The 13,142-nt window shown below is 38.3% G+C and overlaps 1 protein-coding gene across 1 annotated transcript in view; it reads right to left on the bottom strand.

The window, feature by feature from the left end:
• The window catches only part of igsf9bb (immunoglobulin superfamily, member 9Bb), a gene marked incomplete at both ends in the record, with an annotated part of 140,816 nt that overhangs the window by 90,363 nt on the left and 37,311 nt on the right, over positions 1-13,142 (bottom strand). Inside the window, one exon of the mRNA XM_080748927.1 lies at positions 7,070-7,216. Coding sequence (XP_080605053.1) covers positions 7,070-7,216 — 147 coding nt within the window. The remainder of the gene's footprint in view (positions 1-7,069; positions 7,217-13,142) is intronic.

Raw genomic sequence — 13,142 nt, 5'->3', positions numbered from 1 at the left:
TTAAAACAGCGCCCCCTAGTGGTAGGAATTCTGCACACATATAGTGTATAATAAGACTACTCACCATTACTCAGCAAACATTAAAATCAATAGAGAAAAGGTCATTTTGGGGGTGAACTACTCCTTTAAGTACTGTTCTTAAGTACAATTTTGAAGTACTTTTACTTAACTTGAGTATTTCCAATTTTCTGTACTTTTACTTCTTATCCACTACATCTCAGGAAAAGAGGAAAATATTGTACTTTTACTCCACTAAATTTATTTGAAAACTTTAGTTACCAGTTACTTTGTAGATTGTGTTAGAAAACATACATTAACCCTATTTAAACTTTGGATATTTCTTTTTTAACACATTTGTTGTGGAATGGGACATTCTGCATATTAACTACTTTTACTTTTGGTACTTAAAGTATATTTTGATGCCAATACTTTAGTACTTTTACTCAAATAAATGTCGATCACCAGACTGATAAATGGATTTTTATAGTGTGTTTCTCTTATAATCATTTGCATGTTGATCAAGTTGATGATTTTTATGTAAGCAACTACAAGCTACCCTAAACCTAACATGAAGTCCAAAATCCTTTGTTAGAGTTAAGGTATTTATGACGTGGGGGTGTTTCAGGACCTGTTATGTTGATGTGAATACCTTTTGTCTTTGGGTTTCTCCCTTGGGGAGGGACTTGCTATTCCTATGTAAAAGGAATACTGGCTGTCGTGGCCTCAGAACTGACTTTGAATAAACCATGGAAGGAACACTTTCAACCCTCCTTATAGCTGGCCTTGCGTCCTTTCCTTTTTAGATAATGTTTGTGATATAAAGGTTTAATTTTCATAGCTATCAAATTGGTCCTTCGAAACGGCGTCAGAACTCTGGGTGCCAGCGGTAGAGGCTTTGTCGATGATGGATTGCTTTTTGGAAAAAACTTCTCTCAGGCGACTGGCCAATGATACCAGCTGCACCAGAGGGACAGATGTCCGAACCAGCGACGCTCCATTTCGGTCAGTATACTTTGAGGGTTTATTACATTAAATAGGTACATCTGCGCGATATTGGTTAAGTTAAACATAATATTCTATTCCAGACACTGTCTGTCTGAGTTTTTGTTAAACCGCTCTGTATTCACAAAAATATTACAATAATGATAGCCAAACCTGTTAATAGGTTTTCAATATGTCTTGTCTAGTTGTTTTACACTTCTGAGTAGCCTATAGGCCTAATCGGCTGGCGGAGCAGAGATGTTTTGATCTAGAAACTGAAGTTTATCTTGATATTTCGGATTTGACTGGAGTAAATATGAGAGGATTCAATTGTGCCTCTCTGTTGGTTCATCTACTATTATTTTAACTTTGTTTTTCTTCATCAATACGTTTATTGTTCTGCCGGTCCGTTCAACTATCTGTTCACCAGCGCACTAAAATATCTTCATTGTTAATCTATATCAAGAGTTACCATGAGCCGCTATTTGCCGGCCATTGATCGTTAAAATGTTTAATTGTCTGGTTATTCTAAAGATCACCGGCCAATGTCCATTAAAACCTACCATTTTAAACTTTTTCTCAATGGATTAACTCCTCTGTCTCTTTCTCTCCCCTACATGGGGGGAGGGGTGGGGAGAGGGGTGACAAAATGGCTATTTTTAACCCATGGCCTATTATACGGGTGGGAGTCTTTTGTCTTGGAAAAAGCACTCACATTTTGTAACTTGTCTTGGAAAAAGCACTCACATTTTGTAACTAAGAAGTAAAAGTACTCACTATGTGTGAACACACCATTCCACAAGTTTCAAAAAGTATATAAAAATGGTTTTGAAAATAACAGATCTACAACCTTACATTTCTCACTTGTCAAAGAGCCTAAGTATGCTTCTGAGGCATGTTTATAATGATATATCTAACTAGTAACTCAAGTTCCCAAATAAACTATTGAATGTAGTACTTTCCACCACTGAACAGGCACCAATTCAAATTAAAAGGAAGCAGATTAAACAATTATTTGTCTAGGATATTTTCAAAATAAGGGAACCCTAAACTTTCAAAAATGTATGACATCATAGGTTGGCTACTTTATTTTTATTATTTTCACTATTATTGAATATACAGTCCTTTTGCTTATTTTATATACAGTACTTTAGCTTGTTTTATGGTCATAGAATATTTAGCAGTTTTTCTAACGCTCAGAGACAGGGACGGATTAACCCCGCGAGGGCCCCTTGAACGACATTTTTTTTAGGGCTCCTCCACCATAGCCTCACTGCCAGATGGGACAGTGAACTTTTATTATACATTTCTTTTTGAACATTATTAGTTTTTTAGTTTATTTTGCTTATTTTTTTATTTTTATTCAATATGCCTTCAATTGAGATTATGTGTGGCAATTATGAATATTTGCCAAGAGGGGATGGAGTATTTCTACTCTGCCTTGTAAGAGGAGCCTGGTTTACGAGGCTAAGTAATTAGCATCACCTGTTTTCTAATAACACCTTGTCTTTGTATCCGAAATAACCCCTGTAGATTCAATGTATTGATAGTTGTTTGCTGTAGGCATATGGCTGGAGGCTCAGAAGGTGACAACATAGCCTGGGCACAGCTAAACCATCAACCAATGTTAACACAGTATATTCTTGCAGTTACCTGTGATATGCTATGCCAGGCTAGTGACACCCTGGAGAGGAAGTAGCTTTCTTATTCTTGGAAGTCGACCCAAGGAACAGAGGTTATGAAATCTCGCTTCTTATTAGAACTACTCCATAGGTTTGCAATAAATATTCGATAATCCCTACAGTCCCTTCAAAGTATTTAGATTGACTCGGAGAAGTAATGCGTTCACTATGTAGGAAAACCACTTTTGCAATATAAATTAGACACTAGTCTCATGGGAAGAATTATTCGTTTACCTAAGGTTTATTTTCACATTTATGCTTGTATTATGTTAGGATATGTTTAGAACAGACTTAAATTGTCACAATTGTATTTTATTTGTTTATTTGCCAACTTTTCAGTACGTTGTAAGCTTGACGTCAGTTGTGCAAGATGCCTGAATTTGTTTTAATATTATGATTATTATTATTTTTATCTAAACACTAATTTGTGTTGGACCTTGATTATCTATTATCTTTATCTAAACACTAATTTGTGTTGGATCTTTGGCACAGTATTGTGCTTATTATTTTATCTAACACTGATCGATTATTTTATTTAGCTTCATCCCAATATGGTATTGTGATATTGCAGTGTCGATGCAGAAATTAATTTCTCTTTTAGATTTTGGTATTAGACCTGGAATTTAAGCGAGAGAGAGTTTCTGTCCACTGATTGAAAACAAATGGATGATGTGATGTAAATGATTATTATTATTATTATTATTTTTCTTTTTTAGATTAGTATCGCCTAATTCCTTTTTTAATGCCTAAATTCCCTTTTTAATGATTCTTCTTATTTGCGTCATATCATATATGACTCTCGCACACTATTGTGCTGATTACTGATTACTGATCGATCAATTATTTTATTCTTATTTGTGTCATATCATATATGACTCTTGCACACTATGGTGCTGATGTAGGCCTCAATGTGTCATATTATATATGACTCTCGCACACTATTGTGCTGATTACTTTAGGCCTCAATGATTATTCTTATTTGTGTCATATTATATATGACTTTTGCACAGATGTGTGCTGATTACTATTTTTATTGATTTCATATTTCAGTATGACAAGCAAGCAAATTGGCGTTATTGATATGGTAGATAATTGGGTGAGTGGAAGGCAAATATAAAGCGTCTTGGACAAACGAAGGCGCGATAGAAAATGCTCCATTCACCATTATTAACCAACTATTAATAAAAGATGCCAAAAACAAGATTGTTACCTGATTTGATGTTTCAATATTGATTATTATCCTTTTTATCTAACACATATGTATTACACCTTAAGTGTATGCGTATTTATACCTTTTTAATTGCACAACAGTACTGTTGTGATTATTATTGATTCTTATTCTTTTTATCTAACACGTATGTGTTACACCTTAAGTGTATGCGTATGTATATCTTTTTAATTGTACAACAGTACTGTTGTGATTCCTGTCTGTCATGTGTTGTCTTGGTTTAAATGTCTGTGTGTACATACCGGTATATGTGTAAGTGTCTGTCTGTCTGTCTGTCTGTCTGTCTGTCTGTCTGTCTGTCTGTCTGTCTGTCTGTCTGTCTGTCTGTCTGTCTGTCTGTCTGTCTGTCTGAGAGAGTGAAGGATGAAAAAGTGGAAGTGAGAATGTGAAAAGAGAATGTAAAGTGTGAGCAGACTGATAACGCAAGCAAATTAATAGAATATATATAGTCTAAGCTATATGTGTCCAAGATGTTAAAAACAAGACGTTTGAATGAGTCCATATGAGAGAGAATGTGAAGGGACAGTGAAGAGAGACACAGAATGTGGAAACGAGAGAGAGAGAGGGAGACAGTCTTAATGTTTGTTGGGTTCTATTTGAGGGGCCTAATTTTTCAGGTTTGGCGGGGACGCCCGTTACAAGCTGTTTACAGGCCATTGGGGAATTATTTTCATGTTGTTTATTTTGAACTATTTTATTTTTACTATTTCCACCAATTTAAATTTGTGTCATCTCCTGAGTTTCATGATGATGTGTGTTGTGTTATGACTAATGACTAATGATTAACTACTAATTACTAACTGAACTTGATAAAATGGGGAAAGAATTTTACTTTGCAAATAATTATAATTATGTTCTTCCAGGTACATCTTTTTCATATTGGGAGTTTTAAGAATGAATTATCTTTGTGTTACTTATTGATTAAAGTCCAAATGATGTTTGGGCATTCTTTTCAGTTTTGACAGTCAAATATGTGGCCAGTATTTGACATTTTCTCCTTGAAAACTGAAGGTTGCTATTGGACCATTGTTATGTGTTGTGTGGTTTTTATAAATGTCAATAATGTACGTAGTTTGGGATCTCAACATTTAATTCAGTTTCCCAAACAAAAATGTTTCCTCTGTTCATATGATTTTTTCGAATGTTTTAGATGCTCTGGGGCAATAACAAAATCTCCTTCCCCCATTTCTCCCTTCCCCCATTTCTCCAGAGTCATGAAAAGAGACCACTGAGTTGTTAAAGTGTCCACATGTTCGTAATGTCAATACTTATTCTATTTAATTCTTTTTATTGTTTTACTTTTATTTTTGAGAACTTGAGCCAACCTAGTTCTGATGTGCAACTTTATTATGTTAACTGTTATACACCCTTCTTGAATCATTGTTATACTCTATAGCTCTCCTGACACATGGACCAAGCCATGTGTCAAAGGGGGGAAATGGGTGTCATGTTGCCTGTCATATTTATTTTCAATGACTTTATTGACACCTCGTTGCCTGTCATATATATTTTCAATGACTTTATTGACATCGCCTGTCATATTCATTTTCAATGACTTAATTGACTTAATTGATACCTCCAGTATTTTTCCCAGCGTAAATGTAACCACTATTAAGTTCCAAGAGATTTGATTTTAGACACGACAAAACTCTTAAAATATTATATATTTTGGCTCATTCTGGTACAAAGTAGACAACAGTTGGCATCTCATCTCCCCGGGGAGAATATACAGTACATCAACCCTCCTGTCAAGCTTCAACTGCCAGAAATAAACTGGTCAAGAACTGGTAAAACTGATTTACCAATCTAAAAGGGTATGTGTGTACCGGATCTAAAACTCTGAAAAGATCTATGCTGACCGAAGGATCAAAGGTATGCTGTTGTAGCATCTTCGGTGCTGTTGTAGTACTAGTAAAAGGAAAATATAATGTTTTGTCATGGAAGAATTCAAATCTACTGTAATATTATTAGAACATTATCTTTCAGATTATTGTCATGAATGGGGGTCTTGGAGATGTCATGTTTTCTCAAAAGCTTTGAAGATACAGTCCTTTTTGAAAAATTTGAAGACATGAAATGTATTTATAACCTACCAACCTGATGAGTTGGACTCCCTCTCCGCAAATTGCATATGTACGTAAGCAACATACAAATGCTTAAGAAGAAAAAAAAAAGGGGGGAGTTGATAAATGGATTTTTATAGTGTGTTTCTCTTATAATCATTTGCATGTTGATCAAGTTGATGATTTTTATGTAAGCAACTACAAGCTACCCTAAACCTAACATGAAGTCCAAAATCCTTCGTTAGAGTTAAGGTATTTATGACGTGGGGGTGTTTCAGGACCTGTTATGTTGATGTGAATACCTTTTGTCTTTGGGTTTCTCCCTTGGGGAGGGACTTGCTATTCCTATGTAAAAGGAATACTGGCTGTCGTGGCCTCAGAACTGACTTTGAATAAACCATGGAAGGAACACTTTCAACCCTCCTTATAGCTGGCCTTGCGTCCTTTCCTTTTTAGATAATGTTTGTGATATAAAGGTTTAATTTTCATAGCTATCACAGACCTTTGCTCGTAACAGTATTTCTTCATTGCAGAAATACTTTTCTGCAATGCTTTTACTTAAAGTTGTACTATGTAACTTTTTTTATAAAACAAATCTTAAAATTCTCCTAACTATTAAATCACAAAAGTTTTAGAAGATCCGCGCCGTGAATTTCAGCCTGTAAAGCCTTCTCTATATGTAAACTGAGATCCTTGCCGTGGACCGGATCTCGCGCCAAAATTGCGTCATCACACTACCGGCCAATCACAGCGAGGGTTATACAACTGCCGGCCAATCACAGCGCATCTTGAAGTGGGGTCGCTATGGCAGCCATATTTGTTGTCGCCCGTTTGTACCATCCCTTCTCTAGGTAATTTCGCCTACCAGGCAGGGTGAAGGAGTCCGTATCTCTGGAATTACTGAACGCACAGGAACAAGGGACCCCTTAAAAGATAGATCTCAGCGAGGTGGAGGCAGACGCGGGGGTCTGAAGGTACGAAAAACGGACGAAAGACGCGGACGCGACCGCGGTTTGCTATAGGGCTAATGACCACTAGTTGGGCAACTTACACAGTATGGCTTTAAGTAAAAAATATAAGCACTGTTTCCACCACAACATAGGGCTTATACTTACCATTGACGGTGAGGTGCACCCAGCTGCCATTGTGGAAGGTGTTGTACTGCTGTTCCAACATGAGCACCTTGCATTCGTACCAGCCCTGGTCGTCTGCACGTACCTTCTCTATCCTCAGGGACGACTTTCCGTGGAGACTGGCCCGACCTTGTCCAGGGAGCCATGGATGAAAAGATGAAGGATGGGGGGGGGGGAGAAAGAAAGAAAGAGACGAGTGCAAGGGAAGAAGGGACGTGGGATGGAGAGAGGGAGGGTGGGAATGAATATAGGAGAGAGGAGAAAAGAGAAAGGAATATTAACCATTTAACCCCGCTATACTTAGTGAAATGGACTTGAGTTGCAACTGTACTTGGTACACTCTTTTTTCCACTTGAACCCCAGCATCCATATTCTGGGAGGAACATTTGGCAAAAACTAGCCGATCTACAAGCTTGTACATTGGCTATTTTCTTCGAAGATATTTGGTGTAGAGTGAAAAAGAGTACATTATTATTGTAATTCGGGATTCAGACAGATCCAGAGTGTGTTTAGAGTGATATTACTGATAGGGCTTCAAAGTTTAAACACTGAATGGGTCAATGGTTATTATACAACTTTAAATGTCACACAGTGATAGTGAATAATTGGTTTGTGGTTCAAGCCAGGCCACACAGTAACATCCTCAGTGCTATTTTAACTTAGAAGTTTATTGTCATTGTAACAATACAGTACAGGCACAGTTTCATTGTCAACGATCAACTCATTTCCAAAGCACAGTACACGTACAAGTAGTGGGTTGGCTTAACAAAATTATCGAAACGAAGCGGATAAAAGCGCCAAACTTTTTTTTAGGCTTCTTTAGGATCTAACGATGGATTTTAGCCTTGGATATCAAACTTTATTTTGAAGTTTACCCATAGAATTATCCATATCAAGTTGGGCTCCCATCGACTTTCTATACAGGATCTGCTTTAAGTAGGATGTGAGGGGTCTAACTAGGGGTTTGTCATGATTCTGAATCCATTGCAAGCATTTGTTTTGCACAAAAAACTTTCCTTGGGCCCCCAAAAACTGTGAAAAATGATGACTCATCACTAAGCCATCGTTTTGTGGGGCCATTTCTAGCCCAATGAAACTTCAAAATAAAGTTTCGATTATCTTCGTTTCGATAATGTCAAAAACCAGGGTTAAGCAACCACACTACAAGCACATACACAGTACAACGAAATTAGGGGTGTGCATTTAAGGGTGCACGGCTGCTGCCATATTTACGGCGCTGCCACTGGCCCTTCCTTGCTGAAGAGAAAAGAGTGTAGAGGTGGGTGCTGGGTGTGCGTGGGGGTGAGGGGGGGAAGGGAGTGTGCAAATAGTGCAAATGTGAGTCCATTAGGTTACATTTGTACATTCTCGAGGGGCGGACAGATAGCCGAGTTATAGGGGCCCATAGCACATGGGCTCTTAAGCCTGACAATGAGACAGCAGTTTGATTCTCGGCTGGCCAGACCATTTGCTGCATGGAATTCCCTTACTCACTCTCTCTGTATTTTCTGTCTCTTTCCACTGGGTCAAATAAAGGCTGAGAAAGGCCCCCCAATTATATATTTTTTTTTACTGTGCAACATTATTGACCAACAGTATAAAGGCCCATTTTTACAGTCATAACTGTCACTAAGAACATTTTAAGGTAAAAACAAATACATTAACAATATCTATTGTCTATAATGTTGAAGTTCGTATTTTTTCTTAATGCTCATGCATTCAAACTCACATATTTTCAACCGTATCTTTGTAAAACTGGCCCTAACTAATGCTCCTTGTAAGATGGTACAGTACCATTTATTGTCTCAGTGTGGGCTGTGGACAGTTCCGAAAAGTGCCTGCCTACCGATGACATCATTGGCGGGGATTCCAAGCGAATGGAAACTACGGCTTTTCACTTCCTGCATGCTGAAATAGAAGCCGTTGTTGTTGCTTCAATTGAAAATTACAAAAGAAGTTTGTTTGAAATTGCATTTGTCAGTGCAAGAAATGGCACCACCACCATGAGCATTATTGAAAAAAGGTGAATGAGACAGGAGACAGGGACTGAGAATGCTGGCCTGGTTCTATCCCATATCACAGAACCATTGAGTTTAGGTACAGCGGGTACAGTATATGCATTATACACAACAGCATGCCGTTTGCTATTCCACCACTTTGTGATAAGCAATGTCCCAACTATGGTTGCACTTGTACAGTATCTGTCAAATCTGTCAACCCATCAAAGCAGACATGACTTTGACTGTGATTCAAAGTAAAGATCAAACGCCCAACAGAGCAGTATTGATGATGATGCTGCTTCAGGCAATCTGCCAACCGCATCATAACAGATGGTGTCTAGCAATATGGACTATAGGCTAAACAAAGGGCTTTGGGGGGGTGAACACTGGATCAAAATGTCAGCATTATCAAAGCCTGACAATCCCCTGGTAATCCTAACCCTACCCTTTCCACAACACACATATATATACATACATATTGCTGCCTAATTTCTGGTTTGGCTTTGTTAAGTCATAGTGCATCACAAACACATCAGTTAACCTCATGAACCCTAGCATTGAGGGAACATCCCCAACAATATTTTGTGTAGAGCGAAAGTAGGTGGGGGCTTAGTATAGAGCCCTTGGGAACCCAGTCAACAAAATATAGGGTTTAAATATTATCAGCAGCATTGGTGTGTGGCTGTCTCAGGGCTTAAAGAAGGCCTGTGAGCGTGCATGTGTGCGCGCATGTGTTCGTGAGTGCGTACTGATCTGGCTATTTATAATATATAATATATCAGATAATATTTAAAATATTTTTTTTAGATAGAACCGTTAGTCCTTAAGTTTTTCCATTCATCATTCATGACTGATATTGATATTAGATTCAAAAGTCTCCTTTCCTTTTCCTTACTGATAGGGATGTGTAGGCAGATGAGTTATTGAATTTCACAACAGTGAAGGTTCTTATAATGCTTTCAGCGCAAGCATTGGGAATAAAATGATTGTCTCTTATCTTGTTTGTGATCTGACTGGCAATACGGCTTATACTGTATTTAAATATAATGTTATGTTGGCACATGGAAAGCAAAGGGAGTATGTATTGGTTGGGAGAGGAAATTACTTTTCTGCATTCGCCCAGAAGATGGCTAATCAGATGGCTCATAAGGGTGCATAGGGAGATCTGTTAAGTTAGGGGTTAAGTCTCTTGCCCATGGACACTTTGACACTGGTAGAGCTGAGGGCCGAACCGGCGGCTTTCGGATTCCCAGCCGGCCTGTCTACCTGCTCAACTCTGACTGTTAACTTAACCACTTGAACCCCATGATCCTTATTCTTGGGGGGAACATTAGCCAAAAATCTACAGGCCACATCTGCGATCCAAACCATCCTATAATCCTTGGACCTTTACTACAGCAGATACATGTGAATGTGTTCTTTGTCTTGAGGAAACTTGAACAAATCTTTTAATAGATATGTTTTTTTTTAAAGAAAGAAGAAAAAAAAAAGTCTGAAGTGGTCCATTAATCAAGGAGATATTTCTACTTGTGCTGACTTTGTTCTTCTACTGCTAATTTGGAAAGAACCTGCGCATCTTAATAAACCTCTATTATCTATAAGGTCTAACCCATCACGTAATAGGCCCTGTTACTGTAATCATAGTAGTTGTGTCCTATCATGGATGATGGAAGTGCCAAGAGATGGAAACTTTTAAGACCAGGGTCATTTTGCATTGTGAGTGTGAAATGTATTTATCTACCGGTATGTGTCTATACCATTCTTCAACGTTGACTAGAAAAGGCTAGATAGGCTAGATCAGAAAACAAAATGTTCAACAGTTCCTCGAAACTTTGACAGAAGAAGGGCAAAGCAGATTTGTTAGCTTTTGGGAACGTCTTCAAGTAATTTTAAAACGTCACTTTTGGAGCAGCAGATGAAGCAGCAGATGAAGACAGGAGAAGCTTGACAGTGGATGCTGGGCCTGCCGGCGACAGTAAGTTTCTTTATTCTGTCTCCCTCGGTTTCCGGACGTTCATCTTCAATCGCTCTGACTGTCTGTCTCCCTGCTTGGCAGCCATGGTCCTACTCAGCCTCTTTCTAGTTTTTCTTATTTGCTCGCTTCTTATTCGCTTATTCTCTTCCTCCCTATACAGTAAGTGTCCAAGTATCAGAGGAAGAGTATCTCTACTGTTCGTGCTTGACAAATCAAGGTCAGACGTCAGACATCCACCAAATCTAAAGTGGACACAATGTAAGCCTTTATCGTGGCAAGGGTTCCCATACTTTTTCAGCTCGAGACCCAAAAAATAAATGTGGTACCTCCCTGGGATCCACACTTACAGAATTATATTATGAATGAATCATGAATGAGTAACTCTACTGTTAGGGCTTGACAAATCAAGCCCCAGGCAACAACCAAATCTAAAGTGGACACAATGTAAGCCTTTATGGCGATGGAATGAGAAACTGGTCTGGCAACTTTGACCTTGACCCCAAAACCCATTGCAGGATGTGGTTATCAGTATCAATTTGCTGCTGTATGTAGGCCTACAGCTTGATACATTCTGGCGATACTGACTGAAACAAAGCGCCTTGTCTAGGATTAGGGTGGTACAGCAGGGAATAAATGGCTGATGATTACAGAGAGAGAACTGTCAAAATGTTCTTTGTATGAGGGTGAAGGGCAGTTCTGAATGACAAAAAGCAAAGCATGCTTAATGCATTCTTTAAAATCTATTCTACTCTGTAAAAGTGCTTACATATTTCAGCTTGTTTTAATTTTTATTTATGCTAATCCACATACAGGAATCAGTGATGTAATATCTTTAACACTCTGGCAATAATGACAAGATATTAAAAGAAAAACACTTGTGGGAAGTGAATGAGATGGGAAGTGAATGTGAGGTTTAGTTTCCATTTTGTTGCGTGGAACTGGGTGAGCCATTACAGAGCTAACCATGATCCTAGTAGTTTCTCTCTGGTCCATCAGGGCAGGGATTCCAAAGATAATTGCACTCTTGCAATCTTCCCTTTAGGAAGATTTCTTTCCCCCAGCCCAGAATTTTAGATTTATGGCTTGGCCCGTGAATGGAATAAATTAATGACTTTTACTTCCTTGTGTCATTAACGCTATCCACTTCCACAAGAGGTCTTTACTTTTTCAAATAGAGTTAATTTTAATATGTGTGAGGCTACGGATATTATTCCATTTCATTTAAGGGCCCACCACCACAGAGGTTGTGGGTCTGAATTAAGGCTGGGCATAGTGGGCAATATATCGAAGATGTACTGTACCTTCATCAAGGTATCAACATGCAAGGTATACATACCGACGAAGATGGCTTGAAATGAGGTATTGGTGTATGTGTCAATTTAATTAACAGACACACTATGCATGCACGTATAGCACATGCAAAAAAGCAGTCCATCTGTAACCAAGTGTGGTTATTTCAATAAAACCATTGTTGGAAAATGGAAATAAGGCATTTCATTTCTTTATTCTATGTGTACTGTGCAGTGTGTATGCATGGATATTCTATTCATTATCTGGGTTAGGCAGGCAGTGGACATAAAGCAGAAGAACATTAAAAACGATATAATGCAATTGTTTTTACTAATATCGTGAGTAATATCGATATCGACGTATTCAACGTTATCGAATATTGAAGGTTTTCCTAATATCGCCCAGCCTTGGTTTGAATCCACCGTAGTGCATCCGGCTTTGTCGGGCGTCTGTGCGAACATAGTTGGACCGGGTTCGAGGCAGGAAGCCAAGGTCAAGGTCCAAGCAGGGCCTCCCACACCTTTTCAGCTAGAGATTGTGTCTCCACACGGGACACAAGCATTAAAAAATACATTATGAATAAATCGCTTAGCCCCATTTCTAAAATTCAAAAAATAGCCAATCTACAAGCTCATGAAACGAGTGGCTATATAAGTGAAAAGCAAATCGAGTGACAAAGTGAGTGGCAAAACTGAGTTTAACGTCGTTTAACGTCATTTGATGCAATCATAAAGGACTTTTCTGTTTGGATGTAAAGTCGTTTTTTTGTCACTCAGTAGGCGTTCCCGCA

This window comes from Nannobrachium achirus, assembly GCF_963921795.1.
Source record: "Nannobrachium achirus genome assembly, chromosome: 19".
NCBI classification, from domain to species: domain Eukaryota; kingdom Metazoa; phylum Chordata; class Actinopteri; order Myctophiformes; family Myctophidae; genus Nannobrachium; species Nannobrachium achirus.
This window is presented reverse-complemented; position numbering and strand designations above follow the sequence as displayed.